This window comes from Colletotrichum fructicola (assembly GCF_000319635.2).
Source record: "Colletotrichum fructicola Nara gc5 chromosome Unknown KSG_Nara_v1_contig02, whole genome shotgun sequence".
NCBI lineage: Eukaryota > Fungi > Ascomycota > Sordariomycetes > Glomerellales > Glomerellaceae > Colletotrichum > Colletotrichum fructicola.
Window position 1 is genome coordinate 5,595,491 of NW_027094052.1, and position 24,623 is coordinate 5,620,113.

A 24,623-nucleotide genomic window follows, 5' to 3' on the forward strand; every position below is an offset into this window, starting at 1 on the left:
ACGACTTTCTCGTGCTGATTCGTTGCGGTAAGTCATGGCAGAGGGATAGTAAAATTTTTCTTATACATCAACATCTCTTAATAAAACCTGTCCCTTGTCTTTAACGCGAGGACATCGAGTTGCGGGCCTGTAACGAGTACCGCAAGGTGGATAACACAAGCCGCCTCGCCATCAGTCAGAGTAGCCCCCTCCCGTCAGGATGCTAGGCGGGCGTCTCGCTGTATCAAACATAATTCCTTATCTTTTATAAGGTCGCTAAGTTCTCAGTAGTTGGTTGAAAAGAGTATTCACGGAGACCCAAAAGACCTACCCTCGAACATTGAACGGTCATTCACGTCATCTGTAGAGCTCAATACTCACGCCAACTTTAGGTCAATACTTCAGACAAGTTGACGGGAGGCACTCGCAAAAACAAATACCGAGGAAAGAAAAACAGATATCCAACAGCTGTCACCCTGCCAGTCTTGCGAAGATAATCATTCATCTCGCGGGTGATAAGACACACGAGAGTACTATCATTCGTGCTCTGTTGTGCACAGATGATACCTATGGTTGGCGTCTTACTTACACGCGACTCTGATTACGGCATGATTGCTCACCTCACTCAATAAGGTAATGATGATGAACATAGAATCCTTGGTAGACGCCAGGCCAGGATTGGTCCGAAGGAATGTCATTCTACGGCTCTTCAGCTTTTTCTGCCACACTTTTCACTTCATGGGTTCGGCCTGGTTTCGCTTGTTCTAATGGCCATTTATCTGGCTTGACATGAAGCGAAAGCTATTCTGGCCGCCCTTGGTTCTCCCTTGTTACGTTATATTGGTCTGCAATACGCCACGGACTTTTGAATATATGCTTAATTCTACGTGGCATTCTCTACTGGCAGTTGCGCGCTTACACAAACTATTCATAACTATTATAAGAAAGACTCCAGGCGCTATCTAGTAAGTTATACCAAAAAGCGAAGACGATTGCGGGAGTTGAGGCGTTAGCAAAGCCACACCCTTTGCCTGGTGTCTCGCTTAATGCTACTCTCTATAATATCATAACATCAACAGCTTTGTGCGGTCAGTAGAATTGGACGATTTCGTACGCCTTCAGAATACAAGCGAGACAGTTAAAACAGACAGTTTGAACAGCAGAAAGCGGGTCGAACGAGGGTTGGACCATCGAAGGTATTTATCTTGCCAAGTCGCCAAACAATTGCACGGGAAACTGAAAAAGGCCGAGACTGGCGCCCGCCATTAGCAAATCTTTTCTTATTCCTACGAATTTTAGTCACCCGTCTGAAGTAGAAAGTAATGCATTTAACTCTGATGCCCTTCGTCATTACGTAAAAGAGACACCATGAGCAGCGTGATGGAGGTTAAGAAAGTATTTGCGGGGGAAAAACGAATGGACATCTAACATTAACACAGTGGTTTGAGTCACTGGCTTAATCTTCTAGCTAAGAACGCATTAGATGAACCCAAGATGTTAGAGCAGTGCCAAAGGTCATCACCAAAGAAATAAACTGGCAAAAGTGGTAAACGCCGACGCTATACGTCAAGAACCTTCAATGTGTATGATCATCATCCAAGCCAGTCTTCTCACAAGCTTTAGACCCGCTATCAACGGTTCTCTGCGCGTCATGGTACCAAATATCAGCGAGAAGTTCTATTGGCTGGCTGTCTCACTCATACGACACAAAACCGTATCGTTTTATAGACATGAGCTCCCACTAGGAGGAAACGAATCACAAGAGCCCATCGATGCGTTTCAGGGCTGATTTGGTTCGCTTTCTGGCCAAGATAGGTATCATCAGTACGACTTGTACGTCCAGCTTTCTGAAGAAACAGACATCCTTAGATGCTATAGCTTCTGCAAACCTTTCAGGTAAATTACCTCAATACAGCCACCTTGTCCAGCTCTTTTCTGACATTCCCAGCCCGTTGTGTTTTTATTAACAACACTCTGATACAACTTCATCAGCAGGAAATTATCTCAGTGGCAATGCATGCCAGCCGCAAAGGATCTTACTCTCGCAGTAGTGCACCTGCATGAGGCCGCAATGAGCCATATTGAAGTGCTCCTGCACAGCAATGTGCGACTGCATGTTCATGGCACGTCGAACAATATCTTCTTTCTTCGTCATTTTCGTCTCTGGCAAGTTATTAGATGTGGTTATTTGTATTCCTGTAACCTTTTGTCTAGCAATGATGATCAAATGGCGTTTTTGATTGGGAAGACGCTGGGATTCCAGTTGTAATTTGCCTTCTTGGAGAAAGAAACTGGAAGAAAGACGCCGAAATTCGAATCTGATGAGAGAGTAAATAAGTCTTCCCTGCCGCCACTTTTATAGCATACCTCTTGTTGCGTCAGGTCAGATAGGCAGCTTATGCTTGTCTTTGGCGCCGCGTGATGAGGAAACTCGACCTCAGACTCTTTTCTCCTCGGTCCCGTAGCATATCATTGCCTTCTATCCCTGGACCCAGACCAACGCTGGCTATTTCTCCAGCCCCATCCAACGGCATCTCTCTCATGTTAACCCCCAACACAGACAACATTGATCTTCATCACATCCCACTTCCCCAAACCCAAACCAAACATCTCAATACATCGCCCATCCCCCACTAGCACTCACAACCTGCCCACTAACCCACGCCGCCTCCTCCCCCGCCAACCATCCCACGATCCTCGCGACCTCCTCCACAGTACCAACCCTCCTGCCCACCGGCGTCTGCGCCATCTGCATCTCCACAATCTCCCTCGGAATGTTCTCCAGCATATCGCTCTGCACCGGCCCGGGCGCCACGCAATTCACCGTCGTCCCGTTGCCCCCCAACTCCCGCGCCCAGCACCGCGTCAGCCCCTCCAGCGCCGCTTTCGACGAGCAGTACAGCCCCAGCCCCGCGAACCCCGCGCGCGCGCCGACGGAGGAGATGTTGATGATGCGCGCGCGCGGGTTGAGGTGCGGCAGCAGGGCTTGGGTTAGGAGCAGCGGTGCCCGGACGTTGAGGTCGTAGACGGACGCGAAGTCGGACGGCGTGATGGAGCCGAGGGGGGCGTTGAGCTCGGTGCCGGCGTTGTTGACTAGGATGTCGAGTTTGCCTGAGGCTGCGGGCCAGGCGGCGAGCGCGGCGAGGACGGTGGACGGGGCGGAGGGGAGAGAGAGGTCTGCTTGGCAGGATGTGGCGGGGGGAGAGTGTGGGAGGGATGCGATTTGGGCGAGGAGGGCGGTGACTTTGGGGGTGCTGGAGTCGGAGGTGTAGAGGAGCATTACCTGGTGTTTTGTGAGTGAGGGTGAGGGAAGGGGGTAGAGGGGAGGAAGCTTACAGATGCGCCTTTATGGGCTAGTTCGAGAGCCATGCCGACTCCGAGACCGCGGGAGGCGCCGGTGACGATTGCTACTTTGCCTTTGAGAGACATTGTTGTGGTGCTTTGATGTGGTGGTGTAAGATGGACGCTGCGAAGATCGAAGACTACATATGATAAAGGCAATATTTATATAGAGCAGTTGTAACCGGATCCAGGCAGGGAAAGTATCTTGTCTTACAGTAACTCACTGCTCTCATGCATTGTCATACACGACTTACACTGTGACGGACGTCCATCGGCGATCCGGGGTGAGATAACTAAACGCCGACGGGCGACTCTTAACGCCTATGCTGATCCGCGTCGGCGATTTTGCAGAGACGTCCGTACTTATAACTGTAGAGGGGGAACGACTGGGAATGTGATCCTTCAAGTGTCAATATGTACCGTCTGACGTCAGTGATAGCTTCATCGCAAAGAGCTGCAAGCTCAAAATCACAACCAAAGAACCAAACTCGCAAGAACTCAAATCTTGTTGGGTATATTTTGCACCTTCTAACCTTTTCATCTCTGCCTTTCTACGCCCCCTCAGCAGTCGCCTTGGCAGCCTCCTTCTCCTGCGCCTTCTTCGCCTTCTTCTCCTCAATCTTCTTCTGCTTCTCGAGCTTCTTGAGCTGGTTCTTGGTCATCTTGCCGTCGCCGCCCTCCGCGGGCGCACCGCTACCCTCCGCGGGGCGGACGGGCAGGCTCTTGAGGCTCTCAGCCCCGGCCCAGACCAGCGGGCGCCGCGCCATGAAGAGGTCGACCGTGTCCTCGTTGACCTTGGCGCGGCGCTCCTGAAAGGCGGTGCAGTACTTGGCCAGCTCCTCGGCGCAGCGCTTCTTGATCTCGCCCGTGAGCATCTTGCCGGTGCGGTAGTCCTCGCGAATCTGGGCGAGCTCGGCGTCGTCTTCGAGGAAGAAGCGGAGGTATTGGTAGGAGACGTCGACTGTGAGTTTCTGTTAGACATGCGACTAGGTGGTGGGCGGGTGAGACAAACCATCGGGGTCGGCGCCCTCGGCACGTTGCTCCTCAGCCGTGACCTTGCCACCGCTGAAGGCGTACTTGTTCATCTTGTTCTGGATCTGCTTGGGCGTGTCCTTCATGAAGATGGCGCTGCTCTCGATCGACGCGGACATCTTGGACCCAGGGCCCTGCAGGGCGTCGAGGAAGCGCGAGTGCACGAGCGAGGGCTTGGCGTAGCGCAGGCCGGCGGCGCAGTCTCTGGTGACGCGGAAGTAGGGGTCCTGGTCGATGGCGCAGGGGATCAGGCAGGGGATCTGGGTGGTGCGCGCCTCGTCGTCGCCGAAGATGTGGGGGAAGGAGTTGGCGAAGGAGGAGGAGGCCTGGATGGAGGCGAAGTGGACCTTGCCGATGTTGGAGGAGTCGTCGAAGCCGAAGACGGCCTTTGCGGTGTTGACGGTGATGCGCTTGGCGACGCGGGTGATGTTCTTGTAGAAGGCGCCGCCCATGTAGTCGTAGTCGGAGAAGATGAAGGTGCGCTCGGGGTTGAAGCCGATGGCGATGCTGCTGGTGTTAGTGTTCGTACTGTGGAAGATACTGGAATTGCCGTCTCACATGTCCTTGGCGTTCTCTCTCGTGTAGTGCATAACCTCCTCGACTGTCCTCTTCTCAGAGAACAGGAACTTTTCGTCTGCGCATGGAGTTAGACCACTTCCCTCGCGAGCCATTGAGTTTCATACCATCAGTCATCATAATCTACAACATGTCAGTAACCAATCCCAGTCCTCAGGAACCGGAGAAAAACATACCACCAGCGGCGCATCAAGCACATCCGACAACCACTTCGTCAACTGGAAAGGGATAACGTGTCCAATGTGCATGCTGTCGGAACTCGGTCCACGGCCTACCGCCTCGTCAGCAACCCGCCCCTTCATGCCTGCTTCCTAATACCCCCAAGTTCCAAACGCACCAGTGTAGATGAAGAAGGGCTCCTTCTTCTCGTAGCGGTCGAGGATGAGGTCAAGGTCGCGGTGGGAGAAGACAATCTGCCGGCGCAGGAAGTGGTGCGGCTTGTGTCCGGTGACGCGCTCGAAGCGCTCGAGGAGGGCGTCGTCAATCAGTTTCGTGCCGAACTCGTCGACGATTTTCTGTCGCGTGGCCCCTTGTTAGCTGGCCGGCTTCAAGCATTGCACACAGCAGACAGTTGAACGACTCCCCCGCGGGGCGAGACAACAGCACACAATGCCCAATCGGCAGACTCCCTCCAGCGTTATTGCATACCTTGTAGTCAATCGCCTTGACCTTTCCATCCTCGCCCACCTCGCCAGACACGTTCCAAGGATCGACCTTCTGTCCGCCGGTGCTGGCGGCGGCAGGCTCCACGGCCTCGACGGGGACAGCGGCGGTCGGCGCTTCGGGTGCGGAGGCCATTGTTGTTTCTGCAGTAGTGCCCAATCGCTTCGTGAATGTTCGGAATCGAGGATTCGTGTTCGTCGGGGGCGGAGGGTGGAGGGTGCGGCGTAGTCGACTTATGGCCAAATTTCACCCAAAAAGTGAGTCAATGGAGGGGTTCCGTTGACTCCTCCACTCAGTTGCGGCTAAAGTGGCACTGTGGGCTCCCCCGCTACCCCGCATACACCGAGGGATGTCGGTAGGGATCTCGGTGAGCTTTCGGTGAAGAGCGGCTCTCCGTTGTAAGTAAAATGGAACTAAAATAGTTCATGATCCTTCCGGGTCGGACCCTTTTTCCGTCTTGCTTATTTTGTCATCTCTTTGGGTTTTGTAGTACAAAGACACGACGGGTCTTATTTGCGTCCAGCTTATTCAACAACAAATCATCTCATCACAATCTGATTTGTGAAGGGCGCAATATGCAGGCGACGGTTGGTGTGGTATTCGTGTGTATTTAAAGGGCCCAGAATTTGCAACGATATGAGATATATGGCTATGTTAGATACCACCAGATCACAGCTCATTGAAGCGCCCTCGCCAACCCAAAGTCGAAGTTAAAGTCACCGCCAAAATGCCCAGCCCCAAAATCACCCTCTACCGCACCAACGGCGCCTGCTCCCTCGCCCCGCACAGCGTCCTCACCCACTTCGCCATCCCCTTCGTCGCAGTTGAGATGGAGCCGACGCCAGATGGCATCAACGGCATCGGGGGCCGCTACCGTGCCGTCGACGGCTCGCTCACGCACGAGGAGTACCGCCGGATCAACCCGACGGGCTACGTCCCGTGTCTCGTCGTTGATGAAAAGGTCATCACGGAGATGCCCGCCGTGCTCACTTACATCGCCTCCCTCGTCCCAGAGCAGAACCTCTTCGGCAGGACGGCGGTGCAGCGGGCCAAGGCGTACGAGTGGGTGTGCTGGCTGTCGGGGACGCTGCATAGCTTAGGCTACGCTGGTGTACTGCGGCCTGAGAGGTTTGTCAAAGGGGAGGCTGCGAAGGCTGAGGTTGTGGCGAGGGGGCAGAAAATTATTGATGAGTGTTATGCGAGGATTGATGAGAGATTGGCGGGGAGGAAGTTTGCTGTCGGTGATGGGTTGACTGTTGTGGACTTCAACCTGTACATCTTCTACTGCTGGGGGTGTAAAGCTGGGACTGAGATGGGCCGATTATACTCTAATTATGAGAGGATCGCTCGGATGGTGGAGGGTCTTGATGGGGTGACAAAGGTCGTCCACATTGAGAAGCAGCAGTTAGTTTTCCCAAACTGAAGGGGAGATCTTGAAGAAGAAATTTGTTTGCGTTGTCGGCTCGAAAGTATCAGCCGAGGCGTCAACCGACGCCCATATTTATACATTAAGCCATAAGTCGTAGTAATATTGTATCCCTCTCTTTCCTCCCAAATCTGTACCTGTGTAAAGCCGAGACTTTTACGTGTACACACTCTCTGTGAACTGGTTGACTTGCAGACCCTTCTCAGCCATCTCGGCGTCTCGCAGGAAGTCGAGCGGGAACCACACAAGGTGACCCTTGATTTGGTCAATCTTCTTTCGCGCATCGGCGGCGGGCATGAACTGGTCGAAGATGTGGCCCGACTTGAGTCCCTTGGGAGGCAGATATCTGTCGTAGTCCTCAAAAGTTTTGACTGTGACCGAGTTAGATTTGCCTGAACAGCACTTGGTTCTGTGAACTTACTGTGGTCATCGGGGTCAGCGTGGAACAGGTGCCTGAACATCTCGGTGTTCTTAGTCGCTCTCGTCGTCCACAGATCCCACAACTCGTCGCTGAGGGGATCCTCGGTAAACTTCCAGCTGTCGTCGCGGTCCCACGGGTCGTTGGGCGAGTCCTCGCCGGGAGGCCGTGCGTTGATGTCTTTACTGCCGTCCAACTCCTGGGAGGGGAGGAGACCGAGGTGCTCGCGCCAGAGGTATCGTCGCAGGGACGTCGCGTGCCATCCTGCTTCATACGGCTGTCCGTTCATCGTGCTCGTCACATGTTTGGTGTCCTCCATGACGATACTCAGCTCGCTGTCGTGGTGGCCGACCTGACTGCGGTCGTTCAGATTGCTGGAACCGCACACCACGATACGGTCATCGGCAATGAGCAACTTGGAGTGGATGTAGAGTTCTTCCTGGATCCAGTTGCGGATCTCAGTCTCGGGGTCCTCGTCGTCCCAGATTTCTTCCTCAATAGAGCCAGAGTTGGCCATGGCGTGATGAGCAACTGAGTAGACGGTCTTGTGTCCGTTCTCGCCCAAGCTTGCCTCGAACTTCTGCTTGGCATCCAGCGCATCCCTGGCTTCTTGAGGGCGGCCATTTCCAGACTGATCCTTCACGGAACCCATATGCGTGTCGCGTTCCCCCGCGACAGGGTCCTTGGTTCCGTGGATACCAGCACCCATGACCTCCTCGGCCTGCGCGCGCTGGACCTCCAAATACTTAACGCCAGTGTCCTTCTCTCTCTTCTCGACGGCCGAGGTTCTGCTCAGTCGATCATACGAGCGCAAGTTGAAAAAGAAGATGTGGTTTCTCGGGTCGACACCTTGAGCTCGGCACTGCTCAAAAATGGAGTGCTCCCCGCGGCAAATTGACTTGAATTGGTAGTCCATGATGGCGCGGGTACCGGTAGCGGCATCGTCTCGGAGGTCACCGGCGAAACCGGGAATGGCAGGGATGAGAATGATGACGCGGAACTTGCGGTTCTCCTTGCCAGCTCTGACGACTGCATCGACAATGGCGCGGCCGATGGTGTTGTGGATAGGCGATTGCTGGTCTCCAGTGGCGGTGATGAAGAACTGGTTCTCAATGTAGACAAAGTGCTCGGCCTTGCGGATAATCTCAGAGTAGGCATTCTGGATGGAGTGATCCGTCAGGATACCGCTGGACCAGTCGGCGCTTGAGCGGACAACCTGGGCATGCATGGTGCCGCGGTTTTCCAAGTTCTTGGAGCTGAGGTCGCTGAGAGGGTGAGTGACGTAGTCGCCCACCGGGTGCTTAGGCCTCTGCACTCCCACAAGATCCTCATCCTCATTCAGCCGGTTCTGAAGCTGGATCCAGTCGAATCGGTCGTCGCGCTTGTACTTGTCACGCTTCACAAAGTTCCAGCGCAGGACGAAGTGCTCGGCGATATCGTAGACGCAGGGTCCAACGACACCCATTGAGACGTCGTGCCACGGCATGCGTCCGTACTGCGCCTTGCTCAGCTCATTCTGCTTCCAATCCTGCACATTCTGGAAGTCCATAATTCTGTTGTTGTTGAAGTCCTGGCCAGGCCAGACCTCATTCTGCACACCTTCGGGGTGCACGTCGGCAAGCGGGTGGTCGTTAGTGTCCCAGCGACCGAAGCAGAGATCGAGGCCTCCAATGAAGGCCATCGCATAGTCAATGACGATGAACTTCTCGTGGTGAGCCCAGTAAAAGGTCATGTCGGCGGCGTTCTCAAAGACGTTGTGGTCAGGGTGGCGCATGATTCTGATGTTTCCATATCCAGGGGTACCCTCGGGACAGAGGGCCTGCAGGGCGTGCTTGGTGTGCGCCGAGTTGCACGTCAGTGCAGCCTCAACCTCACGGTAAACAATGATGAAGATCTTGACTCCCGCCTCGGCGCGGCGCTTGAGGACCTTGTCCAGTCTCCATTCCTGGTTGTAGTGCGGCGGGCGGCGGAGGAACAGCTCGGGCGACAGCCACCAGTCGGCAATGTAGATGGTCTCCTTGGCCTGCTCGAGGGCCTCGGAGACGGCCCAGAAGTAATTGCGGCCGTCGACATACCACTTGATGAGGTTGCCGTCGCGCTCGGGGAAGAAGGACTTGAAGCGGTGCTCCTCGGCGATCTTGGCTCGCTTGTCGTCGGTCGCCTTTTCGTGCTCCTCGTCGTGGCGGTGGTTCGCGTTGAACTGGTGCGCGCACGGGTTAATTTCGTGACTGGCGCTTGCGAATTGAGCAGGCCGAAACGGGGATGGGAGCTTACGAGGTTGGCAAACTTGCCGATTTGGTGCTTCTTGTGGGTTAGGTGGACTTTGGCGTCGTGGAGGTGGGTGCCCTCGAGCTTCTCCTCGAGCTCGCGGAAGGGCTTCTTCAGCTTGTGGAAGAAGCTCTCATTTTCAGGGTTGTCGTCCTTGTGGTCGGTGGTGAACATCTTGGCGACGGGTGGAACGGCGGGAAACGGGTATCAATGGGCGTTGGCTAGTGTCTGGATCATGAATTCGTAATGGTATGGAGGGGTATCACAGGGTTCGCGGGGTAAAGCGAGGGGCGGTGGAGTGGGCAAGCCGTTGCATTCCAGCCAACACGGGATAACGGCAAGCTTGGGCTGGAGCTTGGGTGAGGCTTGAGATGGCAGAGAAGTGTAGACAAGACGGGAAGACGGAAGAGGGAATGGAGGAGGGCGCGCGACAAAAGCTTATGGGAAAGCTTGAAACCAAAGGGCTATGTCATACGGGGACGGCGGAGAGTGCAGTCCAGGTGGGCGGGAGTGAGGTCAGATAGCTCGGCCGGAAGCAGGAGGAGCGGACTGCAGCAAGGCAAGGAAGAAAAGCAGGATTCCACTTTGGAAGGGCACGGAGGAGGGCTAAAAGTGTGGGCGGCGCTGGGACACCGACTGGGCTGGGACCGGGACGGTTTTGGTGGTGAGACAGGGCGACGCTGGCGACAAGGCTAGAGTGCCATTTGACGAGCTAGAGGCGGGGCATCTGACGATCCGCTGGGTCGATTCCTGTCGTGTTGCGAGGAAGCATTGAATGCCTGCTTGCCTCTCTGTCGATATGAAGCAGGCCGAACAGAGCCGCGGTGATCCGATGCAAGATTCGCCCATGGTGGTGGTCTTGGCCCCTTGCCTCGATGCCACGCTGTGCTCAGGAACACCACCAACCAAGAGGCTCCCACCTGGGCCACAAACCTGGAAGCTCACCCTCCATCGGGCCAAGAATGGGAGGGCAAAAGGGCAGAGTGCGGTAGGGCAGGATCCCGAGGGGTGGTACGGATTGCCCCGGCGGGATGCGAAGCCGCGCGTCTTGCGCCTCTTCCAGGGCCATTGGCGATGGCAATTGGTGGCTGGGCATTCTGCTGAGAGAATAGACTCAGACTCCAAGAGGAATTTGGACAGCACAGCACAGCGCAGACTCTGCAGCTCGCAGGTCGCAGTTCGCAGCTGAAGGAGGGGTGAGTGTGACGGGTGACAGCAGCGGCGGGGCTTTTCGTCGTGCATTTGCAGCGTTTCTCAGCCCAGCAAGGGCTCGCGTGCTCCAGTTGTTCGTGGCACTCTAGCTTCGGCCAGACATTAGCCCAAAGTCATTGGACCTGCCGCATTCGCACTGAACCGAACAGATAAACAATATATCGGAACAGCTGTCAAACAAAATTAACGTAAAAAAACCATGAGCCCCGCGCTCGATGCGCCGGTGGCAGGGAAGAGCAGCCGAACCCAAATTGGAATTGGTCAGAGCAACGCCGTCACTGGTAGCAGAGTTGGAAGGCAGGTGGGCTGCTGCTCTATTTTCGTCTTGACGTCATTTGCCAACGGCAGACACCGGTTGGCTGATGAGACAGAATGAGTGGGGTTATTCGACGTATCGATAAGGCAGCGACCCGAGCTGAGCTGAGCTGTGGCAGGAGCCAACCTCCTCTCCCCAAGGCAGGCCAGGAAGGGCCAGCTGCTGCTGTGAGAAGGTACCTTACCGACATGTGCAGCTTCCACCGGTCCTTCCAAGCATTTCCCAAGAAAAGAAAGAGGGCAAAGAGAATGTGCAGGTGCCGAGTACCGGCTTGTCCTAGTCATCGTACAGCAGGGCAAGCAATGGTGCCATTCCAATTGCCTGAATGAGAGGTAGCACGACGGAGCCTCTCCGAACTTGTTTAATGAGGCTCTCTGACGTCACATCACGAAACGAACTGGCCTCGGCGACACCATTGCCCTTACCATCCTGGCTTGTGCAGTCACCGGCACTCTGGATGGCAAGGCTCTATTTTTTAACGAGGCAAAATTTGCCGAAATACAAGCTTATCCAGCAGCGGCTCAACTTTGAGGAGGCTATCCATGCACGCTCGGATGGGGTGCTGGCTTCAACTCGGCAGATGATGTTGTCGCTGTCGCAAAGAGCAATGTATTGGACGATGGGGATTTATCATCGAGGAATCAGGTCGCTTGATCACGTCCGTCACAGGATACGCCTCGATTGCTTAAATTTTGCTTCGAGGTGGCCTAGCCTGCGATGCATCACAGCTTCGTTAGAATGAGGCTCTCGCCAAGCTCCTGTCATCTCAGGCGGGCACTCGTAGCTTCCGACGCAGAGTCAAACTCTCTAAACCTGGGGAACGCGAGGTCTGAGACCTGCCCGGTTAGCGCACACACCCTATTCGTAGTTGGACATCATCGCGGGCAGATCGATCACAGCCGTTGTAGCCCGTTCCACGTGCTGGTCAAACAGGGGTGTCTTGAAATCGTGTATTCTTTCCCACGTGGACGCCTCCTTTCCGCCAGCGTCTCACAGGAAATACCGTTGTCATCCGTTTGCTTCAACGGTAAAAAGGTAAGTTAGGTCTAAGTCGCTCTCTGTTCACTCCATTGCCATAGTCATGTAATCCAGTCAACACGCAACTTCAGTGAAACACCAACGCCCGAATGTCGATGCTCTGCCGGTGCTCCTCCCCATCCATCTCTGGGTCCCGGAAAGCACAATGCGCCGCCCGCCTGACCACCGACGTGTCCGAGTCAAAACACTTGATGAGCAGCGGCTCGTCCGGCCGCTGCTGGTCCTTGTAGTACCACCGATGCGCCGGGTTCGCCTTGATGGTCCACGTCTCGGCGCGGTGGCGGGGGTAGATGATGGCGCCCGCGACGAGGTCCGCCTCGGTGACCGAGTTGCCGTCGGCGACGGCCAGCGGGTCCTTGCGCACGGGTTTGATGGGCCGCCAGAGGTTGATGATCTGGAAGCGGTGGCGCCCGGGCGCGAGCAGCTCGTCGGCCTCGGCGCCGAGGTGGTGCCGGGCCATCATGAGGGCGCCGTCGTAGGACTGGTCGACGTGGGCCTTGTGCAGCGGCCCGCGCTGCTCCGTGTTGCGCTCGCCGAGGGAGTGCCAGTTGGCCGGCCCGCGGCGGATCTGGTGGTTGAAGATGACGACTCTGCTGGCACCCGTGCTGCATGGTTCGGACGAGGAACCACCCTGGTGAGCATGGGGGTATCTTTTCTTGATTGCGACTTGATTGCGGCCCACCGGTGTTCCTTACACCGCTCCCTCCGTTCCGTCCACTGAGAAGGAAGGGTTCGCAAGGGAAGAGGTGAAAAAATATGGACTTACATTTCCTTGTAGAGCTTCTCGGCCTCGGGGTAGTAGACGTTCTTGATGCGCTCCTCGTCTGTGAATTCCGTCTCGACACTTGCGTGGCGGAGGTACTGGAAGCCGTGGGAGTCGAGGGTGAAGGAGTCCTCGTCGCCGGTGACGTCGGTGACGGTCATGGTGTGAGGGATCATTTTCCGCTCATTTGTGACTTTCTGGCTGGTGACGAGACATGAGTTATCTGTACCGCACACGTGTATGCATGAGGCCACTGAGAGAGTTCGGGGAGACGACGAAAAGCGTCTTACCCCCCAACGACGACTGGGGGCGGAGAGGATCCGTCGCCAGGGTCGTCGTAGTAGTTGATGCTGGTGACGATGTTTCGCGGTGCCCGTCCCCCGGTTTCTGTGGATTTAATCTGCGCCGTGTCTGGCACAGATGAGAGCGTCGACCCCACCGCCATGGTGAATGATGAGATAACTGCGTTTATCGAGTGTCGAAAGTCAGTGCTATTGACCTGAGATGTGAGGTGGTAGCGAAGTGGGAGCTGTAGCGGTTCGTCCCGCGGTGTAAACAGAGTTCAATTGTTCGTAGGCTCGTTCGCAGCGAGGACCCGCGAGCTTCTCAGAGACGAATGGTAAATCAGACGAAGCCACGCAAGGGGATTCTCAGGAACACGATGGTGAGTTCATGATCGGGACTGGAGACTGCGAGGGGAGACCCTGATCTGGGCCGGCGGCACGGCAGAGGGAAGCCGCCCGACTGGCCGGAGCTCCGCAGTCTCCTTTTTCCGCGACCCCGCGCTACACCGTGCCGTATGCGTCCATGCACAGTGCTTTGTTTCCTAGGGACGGGCTTTTACGCAGATGAGCAGGAATGAGGGGTAATCTAGCTGGCACTGTACGGTGTATCAGGGACGCTGGACAGCGACTATTGGCCCCCTCGCCCCACTGCAGCAGCTGCAGTTCGATCGCTAGCGCCCTTCTCCAATGGCCCCAGCGGCCCAGTCCAGGCGAGTCCACCCACTGTCCACGCAGCAATACCAGCCAGCCAGACACCTTGCCAGACAGACACCGGATGCCAGTCCAGTGGCATTGCTGCATTGCTCCAGTGGGGTCGCCAGGCCCTGGACATGGCAGCACCTCCATCGTCCAGGGTGTCTGAGGTCCCCGCTCCCCGCTATGAGGTGAGCTGCTGCTGGCTGTGGTGGTGCGTGGCTTCCGCAGGCTTGCTTGACCGCCCCTCGATTCCCGGTGCCGGTGCAGTTTCAAGGGACAGCTTGAACTTTCCTGATTCCATTGACCTCAACAACTTCCCTCCACTCTCTCTCCCTTCGGCTTTGCTTCTTTCTTCCTTTCTTCCTTCTTTCCAACAAACAAGATCCAAACAATCAAACAGACACAATGGCCACTGCTCAGATCCCCCCCGGAGGCACCTACCTCGACACCTTCAAGAAGTCCTTTGTCGACGTCCCCGTCGACGCCGACAAGGAGAATGCCATTGCTACCTCCGAGTTCCTCGATGCCGCCGAGTCTCTGACCACCATCTTCGGTAAGCCCAACAATGAACCCGCGCTCAGTGCTTCCTTTTTCTGACGAGCTGTTCCACAGATGCCCTCGGTGGTGTCGCTTTCGGCCCCGTTAAGAGCGACATGGGCGGCAACATCAAGGTACGGAACACCCCTCTTTGACGACGCTCTCCCTGTCGTCTCCCTGCCTCCGAGTCTCTCCACAGCCGACAATACCTCCGAGTCCACGCAAACAATGGCTGATTCGTTTCCGACGTACAGAAGATCCGTGACCGTCAGCTCGCCGCTCCCGGCGAGTCCGCCAACCTCCAGGAGCTTGTCAAGAACGAGCTGGCCACCAAGAAGCACGTCGCCACCGAGGGTCTCCTCTGGTTGACTCGGTAAGCCCCCCTACGCATTTCATGACAAGAGGAGAAAGACGGAAAGCTAACGGCATTGTTCGCAGCGGCCTCGAGTTCACCTGCATCGCCCTCAGCCAGAACGTCGCCAAGGAGTCCGAGGAGCTCTCCGAGTCCTTCCGCAACGCCTACAGCACCACTCTCAAGCCCCACCACAGCTTCCTCGTCAAGCCCATCTTCAGCGCCGCCATGAGCGCCTGCCCCTACCGCAAGGACTTCTACGCTAAGCTCGGTGACGACCAGGACAAGGTCGCCTCCCAGCTCCGCGTCTACCTCGCCGCCCTCGAGAAGATTGTGGGCATCCTCAAGGGCTTCCTCGCCAGCAAGGACGCCAAGTGGTAAAAAGAACACACATGTAACTCTTTGATATGAACATAAAGAGAAAAGGAAACAATGGAAACAAAATAAGGATATCAATCGCGATATGATGTAAGAAAAAACATGTCGGTCTCCGCTGCGGTGCGAGTACATCGTCAGCTACGAGCCAGTTCACGCAGCATAGAAATGAATCACGCCGTCGAAACTCGGACAAGGCGTTCTTTGATCAAACATCGACCAACACAATGCGCTTGTCATTACACAATTGCTCTGTGAAATCTCCAAGCATGCTGAATGGTACTTAAGAACAGCTAAACATATAAGCTCTCTCTCTTTCCCCCCTCGACCCAATCTTCCAGTCGGGTAACAGCATTAATGGCAAAAGAAATCCAGACTCGATTCTCCAAAACCAACTAGAACGCACTTGACCAACCCACACAATGTCAAAGATCATGACAAGGGTCCAGGGCCTCAATGGCGCGATGGGCGATTTCCAAGTCAGATTACCTCCCGAACTGTTTCTGCGCATCGCCGAAGAACTAGGAATTATAATCATGAGCGATTCGTTTCAGAATCAGTTGGCTCAAGATGAAGCGAACGGCTCTCTGGCCGAGGACGATTCCGAGCAAAACATCGATCATGCGGTGAGGCAAGTAACAGTCTGCCTACAGGAATGTCCTACTCTGTCCATGCTCCGGGCCAGCACAGTTTCCCGGTACTTTCGCGAAAAGATTCTATCTATCGCTCTCAGATGGGATGCTGCCAGCGAGAATCCGTTGGCCATCCACTTCGCTGCCTCGAGAGGATATGCAACGTTACTGAGTAACGCCTTGAAGCAACCGGGTGCGGATCCAAACTACACTCCAACAGGTTTCGGTCACGCTGCATTGTCCCCCGTCATGGCCGCGACATACATGGGTCACTTGAAGAGCGTCCAGCTACTCCTCAATGCCGGCGCTAATGTCAGAGATCTCGAGGGGTTGGAACAGAGGTGGCAAGTGGCTCCCCTGGTCGAAAGCTTCACCACGCAACTCCGTAATGCCATGAGCGTCAACCGTTTTTGCGTCAAGTCACCTCTTCATTTGGCTTTGCTGGCACCCGAAAACGCAGTAGAAATTTTCCGTTTGATACTTCAAGAAGCACGGCCTCAATCCCAGGACCAGTACATTGCCGACCCCAACACACGAATGTTCGCTCATGCCGTTGCCCAGGGTCACGTCGATTTAGTAGACACCCTAATGCAGTCTGGAGCGCAATTAGATCATGGAGGCCAAACCTCCCACGGTCCGAAGATTCCCGTCCTCCATCATGCCGTCTCTGCGCAAATGATTCGCAAGCTTCTACAGGTCGGTGCTTCCGTACAGACACCTCGCAGAGTCGGTCTCAACGCGTTACACGCCGTCTGTCTGCGCCAAAAGGACTGTGGATCAGCTGTGCAGGAACTAATCAACACGGGAATCGATGTCAACGAGATCACTGGCGGCGGCCCTGAGCGCAACACGCTGATTGATATCGGTGACTCTGTCAGCCAAATTCTAGAGGGCACGATTCCTCAGACGGCATTAAACCTCGCTTGCCGGCAGCTTAATCTTGCTCACATCAAAATTCTCCTCGACAACGGTGCCAATGCCATGGGCACAAATCACAACATCAAGGACTACAAGGACGAATTAACAGGCGAATACTTCCAGGCATCGCCACTTCACGACCTCTTCCTTCCAGAAAGCCTGCACAAGAACCCCGTGATAGGGGACAAGGCCAAGATCAGCGAAGCCATCAGGGGCGCCATTGAATATCTCTTCACCCGCCATGGCCAGGTGGCTCTTCAGCGTGAGCACTGGGTTGCCAACCGACACAAAGTCACACACAACTCCCATCGTATTGGCAAGATAGACCGAGAGTTCTGGTACATGATACCGCACAAAAGCCGCACAAGAGTCTTCGCAAAATATACCCCGCTTCAGCTCTTTTTCATGCAGCCCCTCGTTGACGACCCGTCTATACCGGAAGCAATGTGGAACGCATGTGACATCAAGGAACAGATTAACAGTCTGATTGAGCCTTTTTGCGTCAGTCCCCTCATCGCCCTCCTGAGCCACCGCTTCGATCACCGCGTTGGGGACCTGAACTTCTACCGCCACAAGCTGCTCCGGTGGCTGCTCACACACGGGGCTGACCCCAACGAGGCTGACTTTGAAGGCTTCAATTCGCTTCACTACGCAGCATTCTGGCTTGATAAGATAGCCATCAAGATTCTCCTTGACTTTGGCGCCAAAACTGAGACCAAACTTACGGCCGAATGCCTCTCGCCCCTTGACGTGGTCCTCGGTGGCGTTTACAATAGGCACCAGCGAGATGCCTTGCAAGAACCGTTCCACGACAGCTTTGACAGTGCCTGGAAGACAATGGTGAGACGCGTTGATCAGGAAGAAGAGGACATCTACGGCCTGGGGGACGCCATCCGTCGCTGGGATGATGAAAATCAGTTGCCAATGTGCGCTCTTCCAAATTATGAGCTGAACCCAAAGTATGCCTTTCACAGCTCTAAGCCCTCGGCTCATATGAAGGCCCGGCATTTGCTCCCGGAGCTGCAGAGAAGGATGACTGAGCGCAAGAAGAGACTCGTGGACATGTTGCTTCCGAGGATGCCCCAGCTTCACGCAGCCCGAGACCCGAGCCGCTTTCATCAAAATCCCACCGACGACTTGCCGACCACGCTTGACTGGGCTTGCGCGACCGGCCAGAGTAATTATACCATTGAGTGTCTGTGCCAGGCCGGATACAAGATGGGTCTGAGAGTACCCAAGGCCCCATTTCTGTACATGGACTTGAGGACTATCGAGTCCAACTGGACTCAGAGGCGCTCGGAATTGCTGAGCACGTATCCTCAGGCAGTGCCTCTCATTCCAATCAGGAATCGGTAGGAATGGGGGATCAGGTGTGGGGGTATGTTCGAATATGCAGACGGTGTAATTGCTTCGCAGGTGTGGTGTGTCATGGAGTAGGCGTCAACGCTAAGCAATCTAGTTTATGTAAACGGAGAAATGTAAGATGATGGTTTCAGTGTATAGTCCACCGCTTGATACTCTGATCTCCATGTGTTTGAATTTGGTTTACTGTGCTAGCATCATTGTTGGCTAATGAAAGTGAGGTGGTTGATATCTATTAATCGTCGACAGGCCAAGAGTACAATTACACGATAGACTTGAAAAACGTGTCTTCACATAGCACATGCTCTCGTCTACACTTTGAGCCAATTGAGAAACAGGCCTTCTCGGGCAGCTATTCACCATACAGCATCATGCCCTCATCGTTTACAGCGCGTCGGAAGTGACAATCTCCAACTCAACGAGTCCATACCCCTCGACGGTTTGGTTTCCCTGATACACACCAGAGACGGTAACATATCCCTCATACGTCGGCAACAGCCCGCCCTCGGCAACCATCTCCTGGTCCGGCCTCACGCTGGAAATGCATAGCCTCGTCGCGTCGCCCAGCTCAAGCGTCCAGTCAAGGGGGTACACGGCCCCCGACGAATGCGAGGTGTATGTCCTGTTCGACGGCACCAGAGACGTCACGGGAACGACCTTCTGCACATCACGTCCGTCTCTGATCGTCGCTAGCCCGGCCGCGGCGCCAGCTTCTTCCCACACCCACACGGACATGGGCACGTCGTAGGCCGTCTGGTCGGGGTTCTCGAGGTGGAGCTCGAACCACGACCAACCCGGCGGCGCGCCGCCCCACTGCCGGTCGTACCAGGTCAGCGAGCGCGCCGGGTCGACGGCGAGCCGGGTCCCGTTGACGGCGATCCAGCCGCGCGTGAGGCCTGCGGGCATGCTCCACTCGTAGACGGTGGTGTTGCGGGACTGGAAGAAGCCGAGGCCGCCGTTGAGGAGGATGGGCGCGGAGGTGGAGAAGGTGAGGTCGAATTCCACCCCGTCCTCGGGCCTGGCGCTCCAGGTGCGCAGCTCGGAGATGCCATCGGTGATGCTGGTCGAGCCGAAGCCGTAGTCGGGGAAGGAGGTGTTGAACACGCCGGACGGGGAGAAGGGGGAGATGGGACTGGTGAGGACTTGGTACTGCGCGTAGTAGGTTGGGTCGGTGATGTCGAGGATGGAGGCGCGGTAGATTGCGATGCTGGGGAGGAGGTGGGAGAGGACGAGGTAGGAGTGGTTGTTGGAGGCGTGGATGAAGGAGGAGGACCAGAAGGAGCCGTCTGAGGGGAGGTTGTGTGTCTGGTTGATTGTCTGCGAGACGGCAGGGTTAAAGGTGGGTAGGTTCTGCTGGCGAGGATGTGTCAGTTTGGTTATCGAGTGTGTGTGTGTGTGTGTGTGTGTGTGTTCCCTCTAACACAGGGGAAGAAATAGAGAGTGAGTTGGTTTACGTACCAATCCTTCGCGCAGAAGGCCATCCCGTTCGGGGCGAAAGGTCGCTGCGGTCCCGACGAGGGGCTGCGCGAGAAGAATCGCAAGCTTGAGCAGAGAGGACTGCATTGCGGCTGACAGTTTGGTATGAGATGTTCTAAGCTTTGACTGGTTGTGGTGTTATTCGGCGTTCTTGTTGAGCACCACCAAGGGCCGTCTTCTCTTCTGAAATACTTTCTGCCACGGGAAAGAAAACCGGCATCATGGCATATCCCCAAAGCCGGCCGTGTCTTCTCGCGCCCGAGTTGCGGGCCTATCTCGGTGGTGATATCAGCCCGTCGAGTGCGTAGGCTCAACTTACCGGCCCTCCTCTATCGTCCAGTCAAAGCCTTTCACGCAGTTGTTCTGCGTGATATTTCATTCGATCCACCTGCAACCATTCTCCATCTCTCAGTGAAAATTCTGGACGCATTGTACCGATAGAGAAGGAGTTCATCCCACAGTATCACAATCTCCGGCCTTGTACACGCAAGCGTGGGTGGGCTTGCCTCTCCACACTTCAGGCTACGGTAGGAGAATTTTCAGCTGAGCAAGGTCTGTTCGAGTCCGTGATGTTGGTGATGACTGCTTGTGGTCTCCGTATCCCGTTTCCTCGTACGGCTTACATATATGCGCCGAAATCCGGGTGCCCCACTCCGGCCGGCGATTCCTGATGTGAGGGTGGGCGCCGGAGCGGCGCCGCGGGATGCGCGGGTGTGATGAATAGTATCTCTGTTGTGGATAAGAGAGTCGGGACCGCACGATCGAGTTTTCTGGTATCGTGTGCAACCTATTTCAGTCCCCACCTCTTAGTTGTTGTTGTGTATTTATCCTCTTTCGCCTTCGAAGGAGATACTTTTCCTGGCACACTATAATCACGTAGCTGGGGTTTGAGTCCCTTGTGATCTGACAAATACTGCTCAAGTAAACCGCTACACTACACGGGTGTGTGTCACTTGGTTTGCATGTAAGGACCGCTCTGGCTAGCGTCCAAGGTGAGTTGGTAACAAGTCAATGTAACCTGGCAAATTCAGGCGCGGGGACCTTTCCAGAACGACTACACGTTCCTAGAAAATCAACATTTTCCTAGGCAAGCTATCTCCTTTGCTATGCCCTTTGAACACAGCATTACAGTGAGATAAGGTTAAAAGTGTCGACCTGTGATTAATCCAACTGTGCCAGTTTGAGTTGCTTCAGAACAGGTCTATCTTCAAGCGTAGGTAAATACACCCCCTATTTTTCTTCATCGATATCAAAATTTCTACCAATTCTGTGAAACAACATGCTTCAATACTGAAAAGGGAGGCTTTTGGGCGTGATCACAAGAAACATTTCAAGTTTGGCGACAACCTGTCTGAGACTAGTCGAGAAGCCAATGCATGGATAGGAAAAGCATACCCAGCCATTGGCAACTACTATGGATGTATCAGTCTGTATCCCACATTCATGTCAAGCTGGTTAGGAGTTTTCTTTTATAATGGAAGTTACTTCAAAAGCCAAGGTCAGTTGATACACCGTATCTTGCATATGATGCTTAATGCAAGGCATCCCGTCTCCCATTTAGCCAATACAAGGCCTCAAGGATCGCGAAAGAGTTAGCAGCTTGCTAAGCAGACCGCCATTTCAACAGATCTGCAATTTTCCCCGCACGACTCGAACATCATTCACCTACCAAGCTGAGGAAGGCTCGAGGAGACCAAGCATACGGTCCCAAGTGGAGGAGCCCTGCTGACAGAAAAACCTCAAATCATTCTGAGTGAGACAGGTTCTCCACCATCATGGACAAGGCTTGCAAAATGGCAAATATATACACCGTCTCATCTTTACATGTGTGACAAGAGAAATTGGCAGGGTAAGAGGATGAGGACGAGGTGGAGATGACGCAAGAATGGCAAGGCATGTAGAACTATCAACCGAGGAATGCACTAGTCGGGTCATGGTCCACGCTAGAGAGATTCTACGGATGTCAGTCGAATATATAGAATCTCCCCATAACATGTTCTCAGCCGTGTTGGCTTAATGATTCAGATATGCTCTATTCCCTTAAAGTTAAATCCTGTCATGACATTCCAAGGTACAAAGGATCACTAGGCAGGGCTGCAGTCAATATTAATGCTATCCTCCTCTCTGATCCTCTAACTGTCACAATAAACATAGTGCGTTCTGTATTTGTAAATTCAGCTCCGGATGTATTGCGTCATATCAAAACTAAAAGCGCCGGTAATGGCACATGGTATTTGAAGCTCCATGCAGTTGAGCAAGAACAGAAAACCCCCAAAAAGGTCAGCATTTTGACAAATGAGACTGTTGCTGTTATCTCCCTCTCACCGCTGTCTTCTACCTTGAGAGCCCAGCCATCAGCATGCTGACCTCTATCTGGCTTTTCTCACCGCTGTCCTTCTTCGTTGCGTGTCTCGTCACAAGACGACAAGCGCTACGATGCGTGGATACTAAATTCCATCTACAACACGCAACTAAGACTCTGCCGTTCAGCCGGAACAGAAATCAGCGCATTGACATGGGAATTTGGCGAAGAAGAAATCTAGAACAGGCCATGCGGCTTAAGATTGCGGGACTTTTGGAATCGCCACTCTCATCATTGCGATGTGATGATTTTCTAGATTCACTGACTCGAGGATACGCGGGGCATCCATAAGGCTATCAGACTGGTGGCAGCCCGGTGACCGGGGTTGATGCCCCGTCATCTGACTAGAAGAAAGGTCGCTTACGGTTCTAGATCGCGAGAGCTACCAGAGTGCCTGGTTGCGTGTAAGTTTTTGGCTGACATTTCTTGGAACTGATGGCGTTAAACGCATTGCATTCTAGACTTGGATCGAAGTAGATATACAACAGCCTATGAAGTTAAGTAGAAACCGAGTCAAACGGCTTGATGGGCGATCATTTGCAGCACCGTCTGTGAATCGGATATTCTTCCAAAGCTCATCATGCTAAAGGCCACTCCGCGTTTCGATGTAGTCAAAAGTTGCAAATTACCCGGGCTTCGCCTTGCAGCTATACGAATATTAGCTAAGACGGCCCTTTCTCGCTGAAACCGTGACTGATATCCAAGATGGCGGGACCAGGATAGGCCGTGTTGCAGCTTGAAGGACGGACGCGGTAATAAGGGGGGAGCGGGGAACCCGTTGTCTCGCTTACACCCAACTCAGTTGATGTGCGGAACTACGGGAACATCCCGAAGATCGAGGCCAAGGACTCTCTCTGTAAGTGAATCGAGAGCTTTCGTGGCTTAGCGGGCAACTCGCGAAGTAATCTCTCGCGGTGGGTTGTGGCATCGTCGACTGATTCAAGCGACAACTGACCGACGAAGTTGAGGACCTGATCATCCACTATGAGGCCCATACATGGAATTGATCCGTTGATTCGCGGGAATATCTTCTATACATTCGGTTGCCTACAGAGGTCGGGCTGGACCGTGGAGTGGGAGATGTCCAGTGGCTCGCCTGGAGTTGCTCTTAGCCGGGCTGACGTTCCCACCCGTCTCGGTTAGAGAAGCAACAAACACGAAACCGACGGGGGGGCTACGCAAGTCTACGGAGCGACTTTCCTCCTCTCGCCCCGAAGAGCAGGTCGAGTTGTTTGCTGACATTTTCTGACTGATACAGCATCTGCTGTCGAGGGCAAATGAGGCCTGCGGAGAAACTCTAATATGTTTCCTAAGATTGCATAGTTGGGATACCGGGAGCGGCGGTGAGATTACCAACGGGTTGCTGATGGCCTCCGGGTCTGGAAAAGCCCCCCGCCATTCCGGCAGAAGGAAGCCGAACCACTGGGTAATCCGGCATCTCCCAGAAAGCATGAAGTTCGGAAGGCCGTGGAGGAGGAGTGCTCCTTGCGATAATCATCACCGGCCGGCCGATCATGGAATAACCCAAAATGCAACTGCACACCAAGACGAAAGTGGTTGATCGACCGGGAGAATGCGACGTAACGAGCAATGACGTTCCATGGAGGGCAAAAGGCTCACGATGCACGCTCCTCATCGCGCCAAGCCCTGCGACGGAAAAGGAGCCGTGGGAGTGGCCACGGAGACGTTACAACTTTGTTGATGGTGGAGAGACTGGAGTCGCTTGGCGGGAAATTTTTAGAATGATTCGGGATTAGCGTCAGGGGCGGGATGGGCTTCTCTCAGATCCCTGCCTGCAGGTTCGTCCTGTCGTTGGCACCAGACGACGCAGGGGTCCCGTCAGGAAGAAGAGGATCATTGCACTGGGAGCTGACAAGAGGGACGGGGTCGACGTGACGGTCTAGATTTTCGGGGATTTTTGATTGTTGGGAGCGCGAAAATGCTGATGCCAATTAGATTGTGTAGATTGGAGCCTGGGCTGATGGGTTTCTTTTGATTGGGGATGATTTGCAAGGCGAATTGCTCCGTAGTGCGGTTAGCTGAGAGAACGAGCGCAGCGGCTATCTGCAGGATGACCCATGGAATCACAGAGAACGGTTCGGGAAGTTTTTGGCGTCTTGTCCTGTGTGTGGATTGTGATGTCAGGAATCCGGGGTTGCGTCGGAGGCGTGTTGGTGATATATGAAGAGTGCTGGAAAAAGCATCAAAGGCGGCGCTTAGGAGTTTGGGAGAGACAGGAGAGTGCGCGTCTGTCTTGGGTAGTGCCGTGTTGTGACATGATGCATGCAGCTGTCATTCTCTCACGACAGACATCAAGAGCCTCCTAGGACATCACCGTGTTCAATGGCGTTCGTTGAGGCATATCCGTAGCATCCGCGGAATCGGGTCACGGTCAATCTCGAATCATCATTTCGATTTGCGATGGGCTCCTCCAGAATCCATTTCGTAGCTAAACGAGAAAATCAGTCATCATCCCAACGTGCATAGCGCCAATAACGAACGCCAATTAAGATGCGACTCGGTAAAGCCAACCGCCCAGGCGACCCCGGGCGGCGCTGACAGCCGCGACAAGGGTGATTCCTACCGCAATTCCTCT

General features: G+C 54.4%; 8 protein-coding genes across 8 annotated transcripts; 3 read left to right on the forward strand and 5 right to left on the reverse strand.

Annotated features, from left to right (window-relative positions):
* Positions 1 to 2,590: 2,590 nt before the first annotated feature.
* On the reverse strand, positions 2,591 to 3,408 carry lxr4-4 (L-xylo-3-hexulose reductase; the record flags this gene model as incomplete). The annotated part of the gene is made up of 2 exons (XM_032026013.1): positions 2,591 to 3,262; positions 3,316 to 3,408. The coding sequence occupies 2 exons, from the start codon at positions 3,406 to 3,408 to the stop codon at positions 2,591 to 2,593; spliced, it is 765 nt and encodes a 254-aa protein (XP_031877493.1).
* A 464-nt stretch (positions 3,409 to 3,872) lies between these two features.
* On the reverse strand, positions 3,873 to 5,727 carry CGGC5_v004338 (Tryptophan--tRNA ligase; the record flags this gene model as incomplete). The annotated part of the gene is made up of 7 exons (XM_032026011.1): positions 3,873 to 4,282; positions 4,334 to 4,860; positions 4,912 to 4,987; positions 5,037 to 5,052; positions 5,106 to 5,200; positions 5,267 to 5,444; positions 5,578 to 5,727. 7 exons carry the CDS (start codon positions 5,725 to 5,727, stop codon positions 3,873 to 3,875), a joined length of 1,452 nt encoding a protein of 483 aa, XP_031877459.1.
* Positions 5,728 to 6,319: 592 nt separating this feature from the next.
* On the forward strand, positions 6,320 to 7,015 carry CGGC5_v004339 (Glutathione S-transferase; the record flags this gene model as incomplete). The annotated part of the gene is made up of 1 exon (XM_032026010.1): positions 6,320 to 7,015. The coding sequence occupies one exon, from the start codon at positions 6,320 to 6,322 to the stop codon at positions 7,013 to 7,015; it is 696 nt and encodes a 231-aa protein (XP_031877491.1).
* A 159-nt stretch (positions 7,016 to 7,174) lies between these two features.
* Positions 7,175 to 9,878, reverse strand: CGGC5_v004340 (Phospholipase D1; the record flags this gene model as incomplete). Its single annotated transcript, XM_032026009.1, has 3 exons — positions 7,175 to 7,389; positions 7,440 to 9,636; positions 9,711 to 9,878. The coding sequence occupies 3 exons, from the start codon at positions 9,876 to 9,878 to the stop codon at positions 7,175 to 7,177; spliced, it is 2,580 nt and encodes an 859-aa protein (XP_031877464.1).
* Positions 9,879 to 12,337: 2,459 nt separating this feature from the next.
* On the reverse strand, positions 12,338 to 13,478 carry DES-1 (Gibberellin cluster GA4 desaturase; the record flags this gene model as incomplete). The annotated part of the gene is made up of 3 exons (XM_032026008.1): positions 12,338 to 12,875; positions 13,037 to 13,234; positions 13,324 to 13,478. 3 exons carry the CDS (start codon positions 13,476 to 13,478, stop codon positions 12,338 to 12,340), a joined length of 891 nt encoding a protein of 296 aa, XP_031877452.1.
* Positions 13,479 to 14,418: 940 nt separating this feature from the next.
* On the forward strand, positions 14,419 to 15,283 carry CGGC5_v004342 (Pleckstrin-like proteiny domain-containing family A member 8; the record flags this gene model as incomplete). The annotated part of the gene is made up of 4 exons (XM_032026007.1): positions 14,419 to 14,566; positions 14,626 to 14,684; positions 14,805 to 14,923; positions 14,989 to 15,283. The coding sequence occupies 4 exons, from the start codon at positions 14,419 to 14,421 to the stop codon at positions 15,281 to 15,283; spliced, it is 621 nt and encodes a 206-aa protein (XP_031877463.1).
* A 416-nt stretch (positions 15,284 to 15,699) lies between these two features.
* On the forward strand, positions 15,700 to 18,183 carry CGGC5_v004343 (Ankyrin repeat domain-containing protein 50; the record flags this gene model as incomplete). Its single annotated transcript, XM_032026006.1, has 1 exon — positions 15,700 to 18,183. One exon carries the CDS (start codon positions 15,700 to 15,702, stop codon positions 18,181 to 18,183), a length of 2,484 nt encoding a protein of 827 aa, XP_031877488.1.
* Positions 18,184 to 18,573: 390 nt separating this feature from the next.
* On the reverse strand, positions 18,574 to 19,752 carry khs-0 (Kievitone hydratase; the record flags this gene model as incomplete). Its single annotated transcript, XM_032026005.1, has 2 exons — positions 18,574 to 19,542; positions 19,648 to 19,752. 2 exons carry the CDS (start codon positions 19,750 to 19,752, stop codon positions 18,574 to 18,576), a joined length of 1,074 nt encoding a protein of 357 aa, XP_031877461.1.
* Between the last annotated feature and the right edge of the window lie 4,871 nt (positions 19,753 to 24,623).